The sequence below is a fragment of the Hylaeus anthracinus genome, unplaced genomic scaffold (assembly GCF_026225885.1).
Source record: "Hylaeus anthracinus isolate JK02 unplaced genomic scaffold, UHH_iyHylAnth1.0_haploid 11985, whole genome shotgun sequence".
Taxonomy (NCBI): domain Eukaryota; kingdom Metazoa; phylum Arthropoda; class Insecta; order Hymenoptera; family Colletidae; genus Hylaeus; species Hylaeus anthracinus.
Genome location: NW_026534333.1, coordinates 8,050,980 through 8,069,193, shown reverse-complemented (window position 1 = coordinate 8,069,193; position 18,214 = coordinate 8,050,980). Strand labels below are relative to the sequence as shown.

The window sequence follows — 18,214 nt, the reverse complement described above, 5'->3', positions numbered from 1 at the left end:
GTCGTATTTAAAGAATTTGCGGGAAATATAAACGGAAAAATAGAATCAATTCAAGAATTACTACCCGAGTCTAAACAAAATGTTTCCATGGGACACGTTTTATTTACAAAACATTATAACATTATATAGATATAGATACAGATATAGAATTTTTTCGCGTTCACGAAATGTTCAAGACTAGCCGATTCGACTAACTCCGCGACGTAGACGATTAAATGATGCAGCAGGGGATAATCGTTACGCTGGATAACGCGGAATGTATCGATCAAAGAACAAAATGTAAAAACGATATTGTTCAAATTTTACGTTAATCTTTACCCGTCGACTCAGAAGGCACTCGAATGATTCGTAAACGATGTAGATGGTCGATTTCTCGATGGTAAATCTTACACCACCAGGACGTCTTCTTTGTGAGCAGGACCATCTGGTAGCTTTTGATTGTACACCCGAATGTTGTGAAACAAGTAGCCGATGGAGTCCATGAAGGGACGCACGATGGCCTGCGTCAGAGCGGTGAGAAAATTTCTCGTCGCCGCGCAGGTAATTTTCCAAACGCGGAGGCAAGGCGCCAGGCACCATATATGCTGGAAAGATCGATTTCTTAGTTCTCCTTGTCGCGGCTATGCAATGTTTTCATACCAGGGAATGTTATTCCATGCTGTCGATAACGAGTAGCGACCTTTGAAGAAAGGTTTGCACACGTTTCTTCGCTATAAATATAGATAATTGGCATCGTCTAACGGCGCATCGAATCCGATTTGTTACCAATCGTTAGGGTTCACTCGAACTCGATCGACCGTACAAACTTAAAAATACATGCAGAGTAGTAAGCGGCTTCGAATCGCAATCGCAAGCTATGGTCTCGGGAAACCAGGAAACGAAAAGAAACGCTCGACATTGCGTCGGTCGGCATCAGTCCATTGGTAATAAATGACTTACCTGAAACGCGAGGCAAGCGAAGGTGAAGCCTAAGCAGAGAGCGAGCAACGGAGCAACGAGAACCGAGAGCAACACGTAGCAGCATCCCCTGGACAGTCGGAAGCAGTGACCGCTGAGACGCCACGCGCACTCGGGGCTCCGTATTCCTTCCGGTTCTCCGATCACGTCATCCCACATCACCTGTGTCCCAATAAACGAGTGCATTCGGTATCGTGAGTTTTCCAATTGTGTCCCAGGTATGTACGTCTGATTTCGAGCAACCGGTCTCGCCCGATTTCTTGGATACGTATCGACACGTGTGTTTAAGAATATCAAAAAAAGAAACGAAAAACGATAAACATACGTAATAACTAAATCAGATAACGAAAAGCGTAGTAACGTTTGAAAAACACGAGTTTAATCGCAAGAGAGTGGCAGCAGGTACCTGCAGGTGTTGGTTCAAACTGTTGGGGTCCCTGTCCTCGAGATCCCCGTTGCTCTCGTCCGCGGTGGAGGACTCGGGCTTGTCCATCCCTGGAAATTCGAAAGTCCCGCATTTCGGCAGAGAACACCTGAACGCATTTCGGAAACGCGCGAGCATCGTTCCGTCTCACGGTCAAGACTTCTTCGTTCGGACTGCGGCGAGACGCGTATCGCGTCGCCATCGCGGAACATAACACGCCAGCGCTAGGATTCGAATCGCGACCGACCCACACGAGTCTCCATCGATTCTCGCTTTTAAATAATACACGGTTCTCTAGCAATCGGTACCGATGCCCATGGAGATCACTCGCGTGGCCTCGTACGATAACTTCTTCGACGTATACGACGCGGAATTCTGCCAAGTTTTTTCAAGAAAACCGTTTCGCGAACTTACCTAGGCGTCCGGAATTCAACGTCGTAATTTTTGTATCGATTTAGCCGCAACTACGCGTAAACGCGACACGACGATTCGCGCCGCGGGGCAAGGTGGACGCACCAGCTCTTCGGGTAGTTTCGATACCTTGACATTTTCCGGTTCGTTACAAGGGCAAAGCGAACTCTTCGATTCGGTCCGGTTCGGTTCGTTTATACTTTAGCTCGGAGGAGGAACGAGGGTGTAATCGTGAGAATATAACTTTTACGCGGCAGGAATGATGGTAAACGAATAAAAATATTGCTCGTTCTTTTTCTACGCAAACTATTTTTACGGCATTTTTCGACGCGCTCAAGAAAGAAAGCATCGCGGGCGATCAATTTGTAAGAAGGCTTAAGAGCGTCTAGGAAGTCGCGCGATATTCATCGATCCGGAACTTCCGATTGCCACGCGGATCGACACGAGCCGATTAACAATGCAAGAAGCTTTTAATCTCTCTCGAACACCTGCTCGTTGTTTCCATTCCAGCTACGCGAACCGAGAGTGCAATTTTCGCTATATATATATATATTGCTAAATCCGGAACTCGCTGCGAAACAATTAACCCGACACTCGCGACAGAACGCTTCGAAACTCCTTCGTCATCGAAATTTTCTTCTTTCGTCGACTCGTTATCTTTCGATTTCTATTTTGCGGTAAAAGACGAAACGCGACAATGTCGATCGAGGGACGGAAAGTATACTCACCGGACTCCCCGTTCGCGACTCGTGTCCCCCTCATTTTGGCTGCGTGTTTCGCCCTGGTTCGGCGAGTTTGGGCCTCGATCGCGCCGCGGTTAACGCGACCAGGTGAGAACAGGTGAGGAATAATTCGCGATACGCCAGGTGGACAATGGTCAACGCGACTGCGCGACCCTCTTTGACCCTATCTTCAACCCCCGTTCTCGAACGCGACCGCTTCGGTACAATCACCCCGACGAAACGAAAGTGAATGGCCCGTTCGATCGAACTCGGACAATTCAAATCTTACGTTTCGTTCAATAGCAATAGTTGATTCGCAAAGCGAAGCTTAATTGACTCGTCTATTCTTCAAAAATTCGACGTTCGTTATCTCTGATGGAAGACATTTTGAAATAAAAGAAAATGCCTGCTTCGGTTTCGCTTCATCTTACTTTTTATTATCAAACGAATATCGAAATCCGTATATGAAGGGCGTTCGTAATCTTATGCGAAATTTATTTACATTTATGCATTACGCGTAACGTATATATAGACCGTGTTTTCACATTAATTTTACTTCCGACGTAATTTTGCCGGTAAAAATAAATTCGATCGCTTCGTTGGTACATTCGATGCAAGATTACGCAATGTCGACGAAAACAAGTTCGTCGACGATACGTTGGTCGACGTCGAAGATAAACGATGTATGTACAAATATTACGTAACACGGTGTTTACGACGCCTTTAGACGAGGCAAGCTCCTCGACGTTAACGAATCCCAGCCGACTCGATAGATGGAGCAACTATGAACTCCTGACGAACAAAGAGTGCTCATTATCGATCGCGGAAAGCGGATCGGATCGAATAGGATCGTTTGATTGCAAAATAAAAATAAACTTACTCGACTCGAAATTTAATTTATAGGAACGTGAACGAGATACGTGATACGTTAACTGATAATTAGGGATGCGAGCCAAATGGTACCGCGGCTAACACCTCCGACCGTTGCACGTGGAATTTCCGCGTACACGCGAATCTCATAGATTCGTAATTGTTTGGCAATCGCCTTGAAAAATGAAAGAAAAGTTTGTCGGAATTTGAACGATTCGACAACGGAATGGGCTCGCGTTCGCCACCAACCTTGTGTAATCCTAAATGAATAAGCGTGTAGGTGCAGCCGGGGATTGCGCCATTGGGACACGGAGAGACCGTCGGACCTTTCGATCAACGACACGTGCAACTCGCTCGACGATAACTGCGGGCCTGGCGCATTGGTGCCATAACCGGGGTGTCATAACCCTCGGCGAAGGTTGCGCAAGTCGAGGCACGATTGTATCGACGCTCGTTCCCGGCTCGTTTAGCTGGGACAAATTCACGGATCGGTTCACATCGACACACGTTCGCGGATCGATATACTCGCCGATCGTATCTGCGGCATTACGCGTTGAAATAGGGCGACGCGACGATGAAACTGTACGAAACCGTTCATCGATCAGAACCAACAGCCAAGCGTATGGAATCGCGTAACTTCTCCTTTGCGCGAAATTTTCACCGATCATCCCTCTGAAAGAGGGAGTCGAAGCCACGAGCAATACACGCTCTCCCACCGCCGTTGAAACAGGTACAATGGATTTACCAGGACAAATTAACGGAACAATAGGAATATCCGATGCATAGCCTATTGTCGCATCGATCTGCAATCTGTCGCGCAGAACTGGCATCGAAACGCTAAACAAAGCCACCGCGACTGCGGATGACAGGACGAATCCGGACGCGTGAATGGCCGCTCGTGCGTAGCGTTACGATGGAAATTTCAGAGCAATAGTGGTCCGAATCGAGTGTCGAGGGACTCGAAAACGAATCGCGCGAACCTGTTCGATTTGACCGTTTACTCGGTTACACGGTGATCGACTCAAGTAATTTAATTTGAACGCGTCGTTGTTTTTGCGGCTTCGAAATGTATACAAAACGGAAAGAACGGTTGCCGGAAGGTGAAGCCGAACGATACGAACCATTCGAGTGTCCGAACGCGAGAAGCGAACGTGCGTTGTGCTCGTTCCTCGGTCAAATTTCGTTCTAATCGTATCTTTTGGAAGTAGTTGTGATATTTATTTCGTTACAATTTTCACCCGTACACCTTGCTTGTATTTATATGATCGTGTCATTTATCAAAGAAACTAATAAATATTAAAAATTGACATCCGAAGGAAATTAAAATCGATAAAGCACCGACCGTAACGTTTAACGTCAGGAAAATGAGGTAAGAAATAGCTAAAACATTGTTACGAGAATCGTGGAAAAAAACTGACCGAACAATTTTCCCATTTATCGTTAAAATAAATCAATTCTCGTGTTCCACGTCAAACGTCGCAAACTATGAAAATAATTCGGTATACGTATTGTAACGTTGCTTTGGTATAGCGAGTATAAAAAAAGAACGGAAAACGTTTTGTAATTTAATAATTTTTGTTCGTCCTTTTGTCCACGAGGCTCGACATTCTCGGAGTCGAACGTTTACGTTAAGAACGACGGTTGGAATTTTGAACGAGCACCGTTTCGATAGTTCTGTTTACCTACGTATAAGTGTAAACATGCTTCGAAACAATCGTTCGGAATCGTTTTCCTTACGACTGCAATACTAAAATTAGAACGTTTAAACGAACGAACCTTTACCTTGAAATAAATGCTTTCACTCGTCGCCAAAGAGTTTGCTACCTTGGTTTTAGTTGCAGGAAACCTTCCGCAAAGAAATCGACCAGGAAGTCGACTTCTTGCCGTAAGGGTAGCTGCTATCGTTCGGACAGCACCGACAGCAGTTCGTCGTACACTTCGGATTCTTTCTCCGATTCGGATAGCTTCGATTCCGACAGCTGCGATGGCTGCGATATCTCTCCTCAACGAAAGAAGAGCAAGGGCAAGGCAAAAGGGCGATGTTCGCGACCGGCGAAGACGAACAAGTCGAGGAAGCCAGCCAGAACGCTGACGGCATCCAACGCGAAAACTACGAAGAAGAAGCCGTCTCGTCGTACCAGTGAGTTTCAATTCGTTGCTGAACTTAACTTTACGAATTCGACGGTGTTAGCTTCTCGGTAGCGAAACGTGAACTTTAAACTAATGGATTTTGTGCGTGAAAATGTGGTGAAACTTGGAAACCTTCGCTTTTTCAAATTGTTTTCATTCGATTGCTTATTCGATACCGGAAAAGATAATTTGCAAAATGAATCATGTTTCAGGACGCTCGTCGTCGTCGTCGTCGTCGTGCGGCTGTTCCGACTGCGACTGCTCGGAATCGTGCAGCAGCGATGGAAATTGCTACAGTCGCGGTGACTGCAAACCACGTCGTAAAGCGAGAGCTTAAATTAAATCGACTCTCGCTACTCGTTAAAATTCTCGTTCGTTTATAGAATTGATTGTAAATTAGATACTAAAATGTTTATTTATTTATTTATTTATTACTTCTATGGGTACACGGTATTTGATATCGATAAATTGATTCCTTTATTTTTATCGTTATATGCTGACCGTACGTTTTAATGTTGCGGTTAAAACAATTTTATCCTATAACTTGTATATTCAAAATATTTCATATTTTTATAAAGCGATCCGTACCGATGAAAGTAGTTTTAAATAGCAGTACTACGTAAAAGGAGACTGCAATTTCTATAAAAACAAAATTGTAATGCGTTACGTTAACAATACAGATGCCTATTCAAATCAAACAGTCGAAGCATTTAAATGCCATTTACCTCTATTCGAAGAGTCTCGAATCGAACGCACCTGACGATAGACTAATCGCTTGCGTAGCTGCTTTCCAAGCACTTTTGCCTACAATCGGGGGCGTCTTTCGAGTAAGTGGATCGTCTAGCCGCGTTAAGTAATTATAACGAAACGATACCAACGCGGTTTATCGATCGTTCGAATATTTACCGCGATATTTAAATTCGATGCTTTCTCGCTAAACTTACCCGAACCGGATGCTTAATCGACGCAGTCGATTAAACATCGACTCTTTGAAAGAAACAGACACCGGGAATTCGATTACGTAATCCCGGAGTAGATTGAAACGAGAGACCGATGCACCAGCTTCCATGGATCGCGGCGACACGCTGATATGTACTTAGATAAGATTATCCTTCGATGGAACGTTGAGGACGAAGAAACCTGTTGTCGACTCAGCATCCATGGGAGTCTATCGCCCACCCGCGGACCGTCTTTGCTATGCTTGCTGCGATTACCTCGAATGAAATCGTGACGCTCGGAACGACAGGTCTCTCGATTCTTGGAACAAAAGTAGACCGAAAGTATAGATTAAGAAATTTTAGTAAGAATACGTTGATAAGAGGGAACCTTTTATCTATTAAAGGAAATTTTAATGGAAAAGACCCAGCTTGCGGAACCAGTCACGTGCAATCGCGCAACGTGCCAGGCTGCGCTTAGGTTCACGGTCTACCTCTACCTTGCCACTGCAACCAAGATATGTGATGTAATAGCTAGTTCGCTAACTATACTGCGTTCGCGCAAATCCAACACCGAGGAAACTCGAGCTTGCTACTGAATTCGCTCGACACTTTTCTTGCAATTTTATTCGTTCCCAATAATTTTGTCCGCATTTTCGAGAGAAGGATTCGAATGAAAACAATCGAAACGAACATCGGTAACAACGCTTGGCCATCCTTCGAGTAGATATCAAAGTAGAGATTCGATATGTCTCGTTCGGCGCACGATTTCGCGTCACCGAGTCAGGATGCATCGAGAACAGCGAATTCATTCTAGATTCGAGCACACGAACGAACGCATCGCGTCTTGTAAATTACCGTTAACGACAATTTAGCTCGTTGCACAGGGTTGCAACACGCTCGAGCAGCTGCGTTGGGCAAGATAACTCTGTTAAAGGTCTCCGTCCAGTCGCATTGTTTGGAATCTAGGTGGGAGTAGTTATGGTTAGATAATGGCAATGCTTCTAGCATACAATTAGCGTCTTGGATACGATACCACTATATACGTACACGCGTGCAATATCTTGTCCCGCATTCGCTCATTGGATACGCGATACTCGAACCCCTTTCGATAAGCTTTCGTAGTAAGTTTTAATCGTTCCGCACCGCTCTCGAGAGAAAACTCTTCGTTTACTTGGAACCAAACGAAGGAACGTATCTTCGATGATATTCTCGGAAGAATGTTTACGATATCGGATGCGATTTTTCGAGTCTGTTCGCAACGCGCACTAGTAACGTTTTCTAAGAAGAATTTTCTATGAAAGATCAGAGACTCGTTTACGGTGAGAGACGTCGATACGAATAACGGAGAATTTTTAATAATAGGAGGCAGGTGCTAAAAGAGAACGCTATCGAGCCCTTGTCGCTGGAACGATCCAAAAGTGATCTTCACGTGTCAGTCATCGTGGTCTCCGCGATGGATAGAGCTGCCGTTACGAGTTACGAGTTACGAGGCAGCGCGGCTACGTAAGAATAATTCCATTTTCAGAGATATCGGCCGGCATAACGTGACCGGAGGCCACGTGGTGGCGAGCACGTGTACGAGACGCGAGACTATTGTTACGTAAGCGCGGCGCAGCTCGACTCGAACCGAACCAATCCGAATCGAACGCCTCATCGTACGCTCGCGTTTCGTTCGCTTTTCGTTCATTTTTTTTTCTACGACTACGATACTAATGGCATAAAAAGGTTGTATACCTCCACCCTCTGGCTTCCATCTTAAACGTTATCATCTTACAAAAAGTATCGCGTGCATTCTTTTCTCGTGACTCGTGACTCGTGATTCGTGACTCAGGAATGGTAACCCTAGCGGAGCGAAAACTAATTTTCTCGATGGCAAGTCTCCTAGCATGCACGAGCATTAACGCGCGAGGAAATATTACGCCGCGAGGTTGCACAACGCTGAAACGAGCCGCCGATACACGTGAAACGGGACCTCGCGTAATGAATCTTCGTTCCTATAAATAGCCGTGTATCAAACCGTTTGGATTCCTCGACACACTTTGGCTAAAACTCTCTAACGATAAAAACAACTTGCCGCAACGTTATTTTAGAACCTTTCCACGGTGAAACTTTGTCGACAAAATTTCGGCAAGTATCGACGCGAGCCGTGCGGCAGTGAGTGCAGTTCTCTCGAATGACATCAGGCTCGAATGATACCGTTTCGTGTACCACATTTCCCCGGCGTTAAAGAGACGAATCGGTTGACACTGTCGGTCCAAATAACGGTACATCGGTGACGTTACATCGCTTACGTGTTACGCGAAAAAAGCTTGATCCGTGGCTCTCGAAAATCCGTCGCGTAACAGAGAATCGACGCCTCGAATCGAACGGGTACGTTCGCATGCCCGTAGAATTTGTAATCCTTTCTTCCGGCTGCGCCTTACGTACGGAGAGCTAAAATTGTAAGCGATGTCGATCGTTCTCCTCCAAACTGACCTATTTTTTCAGGGCACGTGGCTTCCTTAATTCGGTACCGCGCGTTTCTGGGGTGCGAAAGACGATCGCGAGGGTTGGTCGAGATCCGTTGCAAAAGAAACGGATCAAACGAAAAGGCTGGTCGGTCCAGAAATAGCGAGGCTCGAAAGAGCAGCGGTAAGACAAAAGCGGTGCTGGATTTTGCGGTGCGTGTCGGTCGGCCTACTTGTCTTCGGCGACGGCTGTAAGATGCTTGAAAAATTTAGCGTAAGTCGCGTTCTCGTAGTCTCGAGAAAATTTTCGGAGTCATTTCGCGCGGCCGAGTCCGAAAATTGACCAGGTTTTTCTCAACGTTTCGTTGCGCTGGATTGTTTTTCTCGTTCGATCGCCTCTAAGCGACTCTGCGTTCTCTGCGCGACCGATAAATAACAGTTGCGTTTCACCCGTACGACGTTTAATATGTAACAGCGATATATTCATACACGGTGCAAGGTAAGTCAATGCAATCGAGCGGTTACGCTATTACATAAGGTTCTCGCTCGCGCGAGAAGCGTTGGGAAATCGGCGTATCGAATCCGTTGTACCTTGACACCGCTGAGACGCCGAGTAACTACTTTTCCACGCTAATTTTCCAATAAAGCTGAATCAAATTGTTGCGTCTCGAGAGAATGACGAGACGATCGCGGTAAAACCTCGAACGATACGTTGTTGGATAACCGGCAACAATTGAATCGTGCAAATTTTCAGCTTTCAGGGACGCGACGATAAAAAAATGTCGAGCGTTACTTTTTCCCCTGTGTCGTAATTATATTTACGTTTACATTGAGGTTTGTAGTTTCGTTTACTAAAAAGCTATAACGGTACGCTACAGACGTTACTTTATACTGACACGGAAGAACGGTGTCAAAAGCGGAAACGTGGAAGCGTTAACTATGAAGAAACAAAAGCCGAGACAATTGAAAAGTTGGAAAGCAGCGATTGCCGGTGGCGTTGACGCAACAACGCGGTCCGTGACACGCGAGAGGACAGCCGAGAAAAACGGAGGCTGGCATTGCCACGGTGACTCGAAAAAGTAGGTTTCTGGAGCAGACCGGAGCACGAGACCGCGGGAGTACCAGGCGTCGCGGCGCTGCACTGGATGGCGAAGGCTCGCGAAACTGCAACGACTGCGTAAACATGCAGGGACAGCTGCGGATCTTCGCAAGGGCAAAGTCGCGGTTCGATCGTCCCGCGAAATCGGCCAAGGGGAAACAGGAAATGATGGATCTCTCGCGCGCCAACTCGCCTGTTCGATCGACGCGATTATCCAAAACGGTATAGCCGGATAATGCGGACGCGCGTGTCCCTAAATCAAATTTCACTCGCGACGAATCGTTCGATGGTTCGTCGAAAGAAGAAACAATATGTAATCTACGAGAAAACAAGAGCAACTGTTTCAACGCATAGTTATTTTTTCATCCAACATTGGATTGATTCGCGCGGTATCGGGGTAATATTTCAAGCGACTTTATTCATTTAAGTCTTCGCTATCGACATTTAACAACTTGTTCGGTGTAGCGCTCGTCATCGAGTAACCTCGATTGCCGTCGACCTCGATCTTACGATGAAAACATCGAGCGACGTGTTTCGAGGCGTTTCGCGCGTACTTTTCCGTACTTTAAACACGAATCGAATATCGCGACACAATGAAAAATAGAATAAAAACTTTCAATCAACGTTGAAATTCCTTTCCGTGATTCGGTAGATCCGATTCCACCTCGACGTCGACGTCGGTCAGGTGTCCCCTTCTAAATTCCATCGCGTCGAATTTAACTTTGAGCATCGCGTTTCTCCTTTCCACCAAAACTAGAACAAACTGCGAGCAAACATTGTACACGTTTGCAGCGAAGAAATCGATCCGTACGTAGCTGAAACTGTTGTCTCGTCGCCGGTGTCCGTGACAGGAGAGGAAAGACCGTGTACCAACGATTTTTTTTGCATTTCGAATACCGATTAATTTTGTTTGTATTATTCGTGGGAGTGGTGTCGTCACGCAGGTCGGATTTACCAGTCGCGAAATCCGTGAGTCCTTTGGTAACGCGAAACGTATTTAGAAAGGCATCGGTTCTTTCGCGGCACAATTTCTATCGATCCGAGCGAATCGAGAGGATTACGGTCGGGCGGTAAGAGTCAAACGGTTAAGTTACGGCTATTTAAACATTTTTCTTGCACGATCTAATTAGCGGAGGCTGCGAGCGGCTGTCGGATTTCCTAAGCTCTGCGGCCTCACCTCTCAACGGTAAAAGTTCCCTGTACACGTGGTTAGACTCGTATTATGTCAGATTTCAGGCTCGTTACGTAACCTTTACCGTAAGCGAGTTAACGAGCGAGTGCTACCTTCCCGCTCCAGGGCCGTGCCGATCGGTAACCCTTTCGATGGCTTTTTCGAAAATCTATTTCCTATCTAAATATACAATTAAATCAGAATTCGATGAAGTTTGCTCCTCGACTCGTCTGCGGACCACGCGTTTGCACCAAGAGAACAACATTCGCCGAAAAAATTCTGCGACGCCATAACAAGTACGCCAGACGACAGCCCGATATAACAAAGTCGAGCTCTCCTTGGGACGATGCGCGGAACACGAGTCGACGAATGTTAACGATGGACCTTTCGCTCGTCCTTCCGGTTCGCGTCGCGATGACGTGGGTCCATTGGCGTTCGCCAAAAGTAAACGGACCGTCTGTACGCGTCAAAACACGACTTTCTAGATAAGAGTGTCGTCCATAACTCGGAACGAATCGTCGGAATGTCTTTTTTACCATTTTAAATAAAATCAATGTTTTTCGTTCACGTTGCCAAACTGCAGTTTGCTCGCGCGAACGCTTCGAGCTTGGCAAATTTCTTTTTTTACACAAATTGTTATTCCTTTCGTTTATCTTCCGATAGGGGCGTTCCAGACCATCACGATGACGCACGTTTCGAGGTTATTCGATTTCGTCGAAGGTCAGATACAAAGAAAGATACTTGAATCCAACAAACAGATTAAACAGGGTTGGACAAGTTGTCGATACTCGCAATTTGCTAATTTAAACGTTGGGTGTGATAAACTTGTAACGCATAAAGGAAATCGCACCGGTGGTTGAAAAATTAACACCGATTAACGACGTCGCGACTCGCCGACCGGAAACGCTTTATTTCGGCAACTACGCCTCCTTTGTTTTTCACCAGTCGATGTTTTTTGGTCCTCGACGAGATAACCGCCCGCGCGAAGGCCACGGCAAAACAAACGTTGCCATTATCGATGCGCTTTCAATGTTCGAGTGCGTCGCAAATTTGCGCTGCAATATCCAACGATAAAATGAATTTCATGTTTTCAATACTCGGTGGTATTGAAACCGTCTTTATATTTAGCCGTTACTTTCGCGATAAAGAATTTCTTCTTTCCTACACGGAACAAAAGTCATCAGGGGTGTCTCGATACGTGTACGCGCGGTGGTACGCGACCTGCTTTAGGTGCGTACTCAGCGCAAAAAAATAATTAAAAATTTATTTCTATAAAATCAAGTCTAGTCCGACGAAAGAGCGATCCATTCTTTCCTCGATCCCCTTAATCTTCGACATAAATCTAACATGTTATCGTTCGTCGAGGGGACAAGAAAAAATAAGCTTGCGTGGGCTTACGCAATTCGTGTCCCGCGACAAGGTCAGTTACATTCGAACGCGCCAAAAATATAGAAAGAAATAAAAAAAAAATCTGCGTCATTCGTTCGATAAATGCGTTGCGTAATCAACGTTGATCAAATTGGCATAGATAAGCGGGAATAATGATTCACGTGGTTAAGAGCTGCGTAAACGATCTTTGGAGCGCGATGCGAGCAGCCTGTTCTCTTTTTCTTCCTGTTCCGAAAATATCACTTTTCGGCAGACGGTAGGTAATCGTTGTTTCGTTCGTAAGGCAAACGACGCGTTCAACGAGGAAACTTTTGCATAGAGAAACTGCTGGAAAATTAGAGTTAACGTCAGTTTGCAACCAACTGTACGAAATTAGAGCTGGAGTCGCGCAAACGAATTGGTAAACAAAGTTTCTTCTGCCAACGATACCAACCGGTTGTGCGTTTTCTGTAAATATAAATTAATTACGCAAGTCACGGACGCAGTTAATTATTACGGCCGAGGGGCATAGCGTAAGCGAGAGATAATCACGCGCATGTTTTGGAAAATGTCTTCTCGTGTAATCTCCCGCCACTTTAACGAGATACATCCTTGAAGCGTAATTAACGAGTATGTTGCGAATCCGTTGGTTCTCGTTATTTATTCCAACGACCCGTTTAGAATAATAATTGAAAAACTCTTCGCGAATCTAGCGCATCGCGTAACGTTTACAGAGAGATTTCGACGGATCTCGTAACATTGGTCTGGCAAAGTTCGAAACGCATCGTTAACGGTTACTATTCGATCCGTGTTTTCCACGAATCAAAGCATTACGTGACAGTTTATCGCGCGTTACTCATCGAGGTTGCATCAGATCGATTTGATGGACACGTCAAGACGCGCCTCGATTTCACGCCAATTATAAACAGGTATTGAACGATCAAAGAAGAAAATATAATATTCTCGGTGAATCACTTTTTGGCTCGCATCGCTATTAAATTTCTCTGGACTAGTGGAACGATATTAGTCATTGGACAGATGTAACGTGTAATTTGGTCATTTCCTAATCGATCGTGAACATTCGGTGGATTAATTGGCAAGCACGCGAAAATGAAGCTGCGCGACCGCAGCTCGGAGATTCGACAAGGCCGGGAACATGAGATATACGGAAAGGGGAACCGAATAATAAGATGGATAATAACGCAGCCTCGGCTTGCATTTAAGAACGCAAACATATTTGCAAACATCGGCCGAGAACTGATAACGTTATCGCGGTTACGATGCAGCTGTGCCATACACCAGGCTTATCGACCCGAGCCCCGTTGCAAGCATGAACTTCGAGGATTCGCTATTTTAATCGAGCCGTGATGTAACCGCACGCATAATAGTAGAGAAGTTAAATATAGTCGACCAATGGGAGGATCGGCTATCGGGAATGCGGCCGAATCAATCGTGATCATTTGCCACCGATCGGATCGAACAATTCAACGACACCGAGCCGAACGCGTCGGTTCGTCGTCTCGAATTCTTCGTCAAAGATTCTTTTGTCTTCGACGGAAAAAACCGAGAGAATCTTGAATGGAAGGAGGGAGATTGACTGCGCGATGAAACTTGATTACTTTCAGTTACGAATTATTGTCAGGAGATGGCACTTGTTTCGTCATTCCATTTGCTTCTACGAGACATTCGAGGTAGTAATCGACTCGTATCGTTACCGAAGATCAATATTTTCTGGCGCAGACGTTGTTTACTCCGATATTTTTTGCAAAGCAACGCTATCTCGGCGGATCGCATTGTTTTCGGTTTCGACTTGGATGGCCCAGACGTTGGTTCGGGTAAACATTGCGAAAAACGTTACGCGCTATCGAAAACATCGAAATATACACGGTTCGGGAGTTAAGTTTTACGAAACATTTTCCGCTTCCGAATATACATATACATTTCTTTCTTTCCGTACTATCGCGTAGCTTCTGAATTATCAATTTATAGACGAGCGAAAGAATGGATCAGCGCACGAGTCGAGTCGAGTAGCGTAATCGTGCCGATGACGCAAAGCAAAGAAAACTATCGGCGGTAATGATATCTCGACGAGAAGTTGAGAGATGCAGTTAGCGCGGTAATAGCGGCGCGCGCACACACATAACCAGCGTGCCAGGTAAAAGCGGTAATTTATCTCTAACTAGTTAATTGACCGAACGTAATTCCAACCAGGTTATCCTAATTACGCGCGTAAGACCTTGGCGAGGAGAACGCTCGCTCCGTTGCATCCCCGATGGATGAGAAACAACTCCGAGGGAAAGACGCGGCCATGGGTGAAACCGACGACCGAGCCTCGGGGTGCAACGTACGAGTCGACGTATCTCGGTGAGGTGCTACTCGAGGCGCAATTAACCGGTTAATTAATCGGTTGGAACAACAATTTTTTGTTATCTTCGTCATTACTCGCCATCCATTCGTCGCGAGTAACAGCGACCTAATAGCTGCGAACTTGTAATAAGGTCTTTAGATTTAGCCAATTTCACAGAATTTTAAGAATAGCCTTTAAAAAATTGTACTATCATTAGAGATGCTATTGATTTACAAATTTTCAGATTTCTTTATAATATTAGTATAAATAACGAGTTTCGAGACCTTTCCTTTCTTACTCGGAATTCTTACGTAGATAAGACTTTCGCGATAAAGAGCCGGAGTAGATTAATGACGATTGTTATTTTCTTCGTATTCTATATACCATATGGCAAACGACATCTCGTTAAAATTGCATAGATACGTAGAGCAACAAGAAACAAGCGCGGAGGTGGAAGAGGGGTAATCGCGAAGTCGTAGGTGGACTATGCCGCGGCATGCGAGCATTTCTATATTTAAATGACCACGGTGCCGCGTCGATATACATATTATTGCTAACGGGAAGCGTAAACAATGATTGCGCAACGCGACGCAACCGTTATCGGCCGTGAGAGCCGCGAGAATCGAGTCGACCGAGAGTCGAGCAACGATCACGTCGCGCGGCCGCGATTCGCTCGGGTTCACTGATCGATAATCGAACACGATATATGTATAAAAGTATCTACGCAGCCGGCGATTTTCGGCGGTGCAACGTCGACGTCTCGCCGGCGCGCCGCGGACGTCTCGATGACATCATCGCGCGATCAACACCAACGCAGACGACGCGCGATCGCTTCTTTTTCCGACGATGCCCAAGATTGCGCGTCTTTACAATTTATGATATACGCGAACCGGATATTCCACTTGAAACGATAACATCTTTATTTCGCAACCACTTTTTTTTTTTTATTTTTAGAACATACCGAACACTGACCACACTGTTTGCACTTTCAACATCGCCGACATTATTTCGATCTTGAAATACCCTGAAACGTAACCTTGGAGAGAAATAATATTTACGCCGTTGTTCGTTTTTGCGACGCAAATATGTCTCTTCTCGGAAATTCTGTATTCAACATGGCGAAACACACCACCGGGATGTTACGAGAAATTTTCACCGATTCATCGTTGTCCACTTGAATTTTACGGATTTTCCATTATCTCCGAGTGCTCCGAATCCAAAAGTACATAAAAACGTAATGTTTTGCCACGAATGAAAATGTCGACGCAGAATGACGGAAAGGTCAACGATCGTTTCGCGAAGATAGATACCTCGAGACGAAAATATTTGTACCGTCGTGGCGTTTGTCCCGATAACGATATTTTTCTCCGAGATCACTTTCAAGGAAAGAGCCGAAACGACAATGCGGCAATTTCCGCGAAGGATAACATTAGTATTCCGTTGGTCGCGCGAATTCCGCGTACATCGATCTCAAGAGTACCTAACTACAGATCATCAGCCTGTTCGTCCATCTTTGGTTCAAAGGGCGTCGCGACCTTCCCGGAACGCTTTTGCGCAATCCGTATCGCTGTATCTCTTATCGGTATTTGAACGTTAAATTTGATCTCGACAATGTTTTATCTCGTAATCCTTCGGTCTGGCTCGTTCGAGGAGTTCAAAGCTCGCGGAACTTTGACCATGATTTAGAAATCCCCGTGACTCGATGATATCTCTTCGATCGGTTTTGTTCAACTCCGGAGGAACGTGCGACACCGAAACAGAAGCGTATAAACGAGAGTACGGACTGCTTAATGTCCCACCGATGGAATGGAAAAAATGTATACTTATGAACGCGTATAGCGGTACTCTACGGCTCTACCGTTCGTAAAGTCATCGTGACGGATTCGTCTACCGGACTGTGTTCGCTGTACAAACTTGCACCGTCACATTGTCGCGTTATCGTGACATTCGCGTCATTGCGAATAGCGATGGGTTATTTTCGTCTCGAGAGGTAAATAAATACGGTTAGCCAAAGAATTTGTAATATTGGAATTAACACGTTTGGAGAATGATACAGACGAATTTCAAGTATCCCCTCTATAGGCACATCCTTGACCTCGACGAGATATAATATTCACCTTCGCGATATTCATTTTTACTGCGCCGCAGGACGGATTACGCGCCCCATTTGACCAGAATGGTTTTCGCGCTTGCGACTGGTTAATTATACCACGCGTTTGCCCTTCTCATCGATTTCTTCTATGACAGAAATAGAGTTCGATAGGCGTTAAAGTTTCGACGTCGGAGTCGGCCGGAGAAAGTAGCGGCTCCTATTACAGGGAGAAAGAAAAAATAGTCCCGGAGTCTAAAGAAACGAGACACGATCGAGTTTGCTGTTCCGTGGGCTTTATCGGGAATTTATCCCTTCATGCACCTGGGTTTTTTCGCAAAACGGCGACGTTCGAAATTTCAGTTCCTGGCGATATCGGGATCGTCCGACAGGGTCACGTGCCGACCGGATTAATTCGGAACGACGATCCTTCGTTATCGCGCTCTTTTCCTGCCCGAAACGTGACAGCGCGGTTATGCGAGCAGCGACGAGCTTACGCAACGCGCGACCCGTGCTTTTGCGCGCAAGAAGCATCGATAATCCGGTGGTCACGTGTCGGAAAGACGTTCGAATGATTCATGCTGGCAAATGAATCGTATCGTAAATGTACAATTCTTGCGATGAACGCGCGCTCAGAGCGCGCACAGACGAATAAATTTCGAAGCACACGTCGAGGATTAATTATCCGATCGATCCGAGCTAATCGTAAGAAGAACCGAGCGAACGACAACGGTCACCCAACCGATTTCCTTCCTCCTCGCTGGAAGCAACTGCTGCGATACCACGCGACTTTGTCAGCACGTGACTTGGTTGCATCGTTCGCCTACTTCTTCGAGTTACGTAACCTCTTTCGCTTCCCCTTTCGCCACCCCCATCCCCAATCTTCTTCGAGCCGCAGCGGCCGCACCGCGCCGTTTCGTTCTCCCTACCGCGGCCAAGAATCTAGTCTCCCCTCTTCGAAACACCGACCGATACGCACGCAATGTAAGGTCGCGTGCGCTCTTCTAACCGTCTAATAATGAAACGCCTTTGTCGCGAGTATCGAGTCTCTTCATGGTCCATCGATTACTTTGTCTCTCGTTGGGGTATCGATGCGACGAACTGAATGCTTGTCGGGACAGGATGCAAAGAAGAAATGTTCGTTCCTTAAGAAAAATCTTCCCGAGGAGGTGAAAAATCGATGCTTAAACGAATAGTAAGAGTTGGATCGATCGATCGGTCTCGTAGACGAGAATATAGAA

The 18,214-nt window shown here is 45.8% G+C and overlaps 2 protein-coding genes across 7 annotated transcripts in view; one reads left to right on the top strand and one right to left on the bottom strand.

Moving 5' to 3' along the window:
- Positions 1-80: 80 nt before the first annotated feature.
- Positions 81-18,214, bottom strand: part of LOC128887301 (caveolin-3-like) — an 84,233-nt gene continuing 66,099 nt past the window's right edge. Inside the window, exons 1-4 of one of the 6 annotated variants that reach the window (XM_054143039.1) lie at positions 5,167-5,194; positions 1,364-1,452; positions 940-1,119; positions 81-584 (exon numbers count right to left, since the gene is read on the bottom strand). In XM_054143039.1, coding sequence (XP_053999014.1) covers positions 387-584; positions 940-1,119; positions 1,364-1,450 — 465 coding nt within the window. In that variant the 5' untranslated portion in view covers positions 1,451-1,452; positions 5,167-5,194 and the 3' untranslated portion in view covers positions 81-386. Of the gene's footprint in view, positions 585-939; positions 1,120-1,363; positions 1,670-1,795; positions 1,859-2,520; positions 2,718-5,160; positions 5,195-18,214 lie in introns of those variants that run through there. The other 5 variants (XM_054143041.1, XM_054143038.1, XM_054143040.1 and 2 more) reach the window with 5 other exon arrangements.
- On the top strand, positions 4,514-6,212 carry LOC128887304 (dentin sialophosphoprotein-like). The gene is made up of 3 exons (XM_054143046.1): positions 4,514-4,753; positions 5,220-5,524; positions 5,727-6,212. The coding sequence occupies exons 1-3, from the start codon at positions 4,749-4,751 to the stop codon at positions 5,849-5,851; spliced, it is 435 nt and encodes a 144-aa protein (XP_053999021.1). The 5' UTR covers positions 4,514-4,748; the 3' UTR covers positions 5,852-6,212.

Excerpts from the sequence above, each read along its gene's own strand:
- LOC128887304 (XM_054143046.1), top strand. Across the intron at positions 5,525-5,726 it reads GAAGCCGTCTCGTCGTACCA|GACGCTCGTCGTCGTCGTCG; the intron begins GTGAGTTTCAAT and ends ATCATGTTTCAG.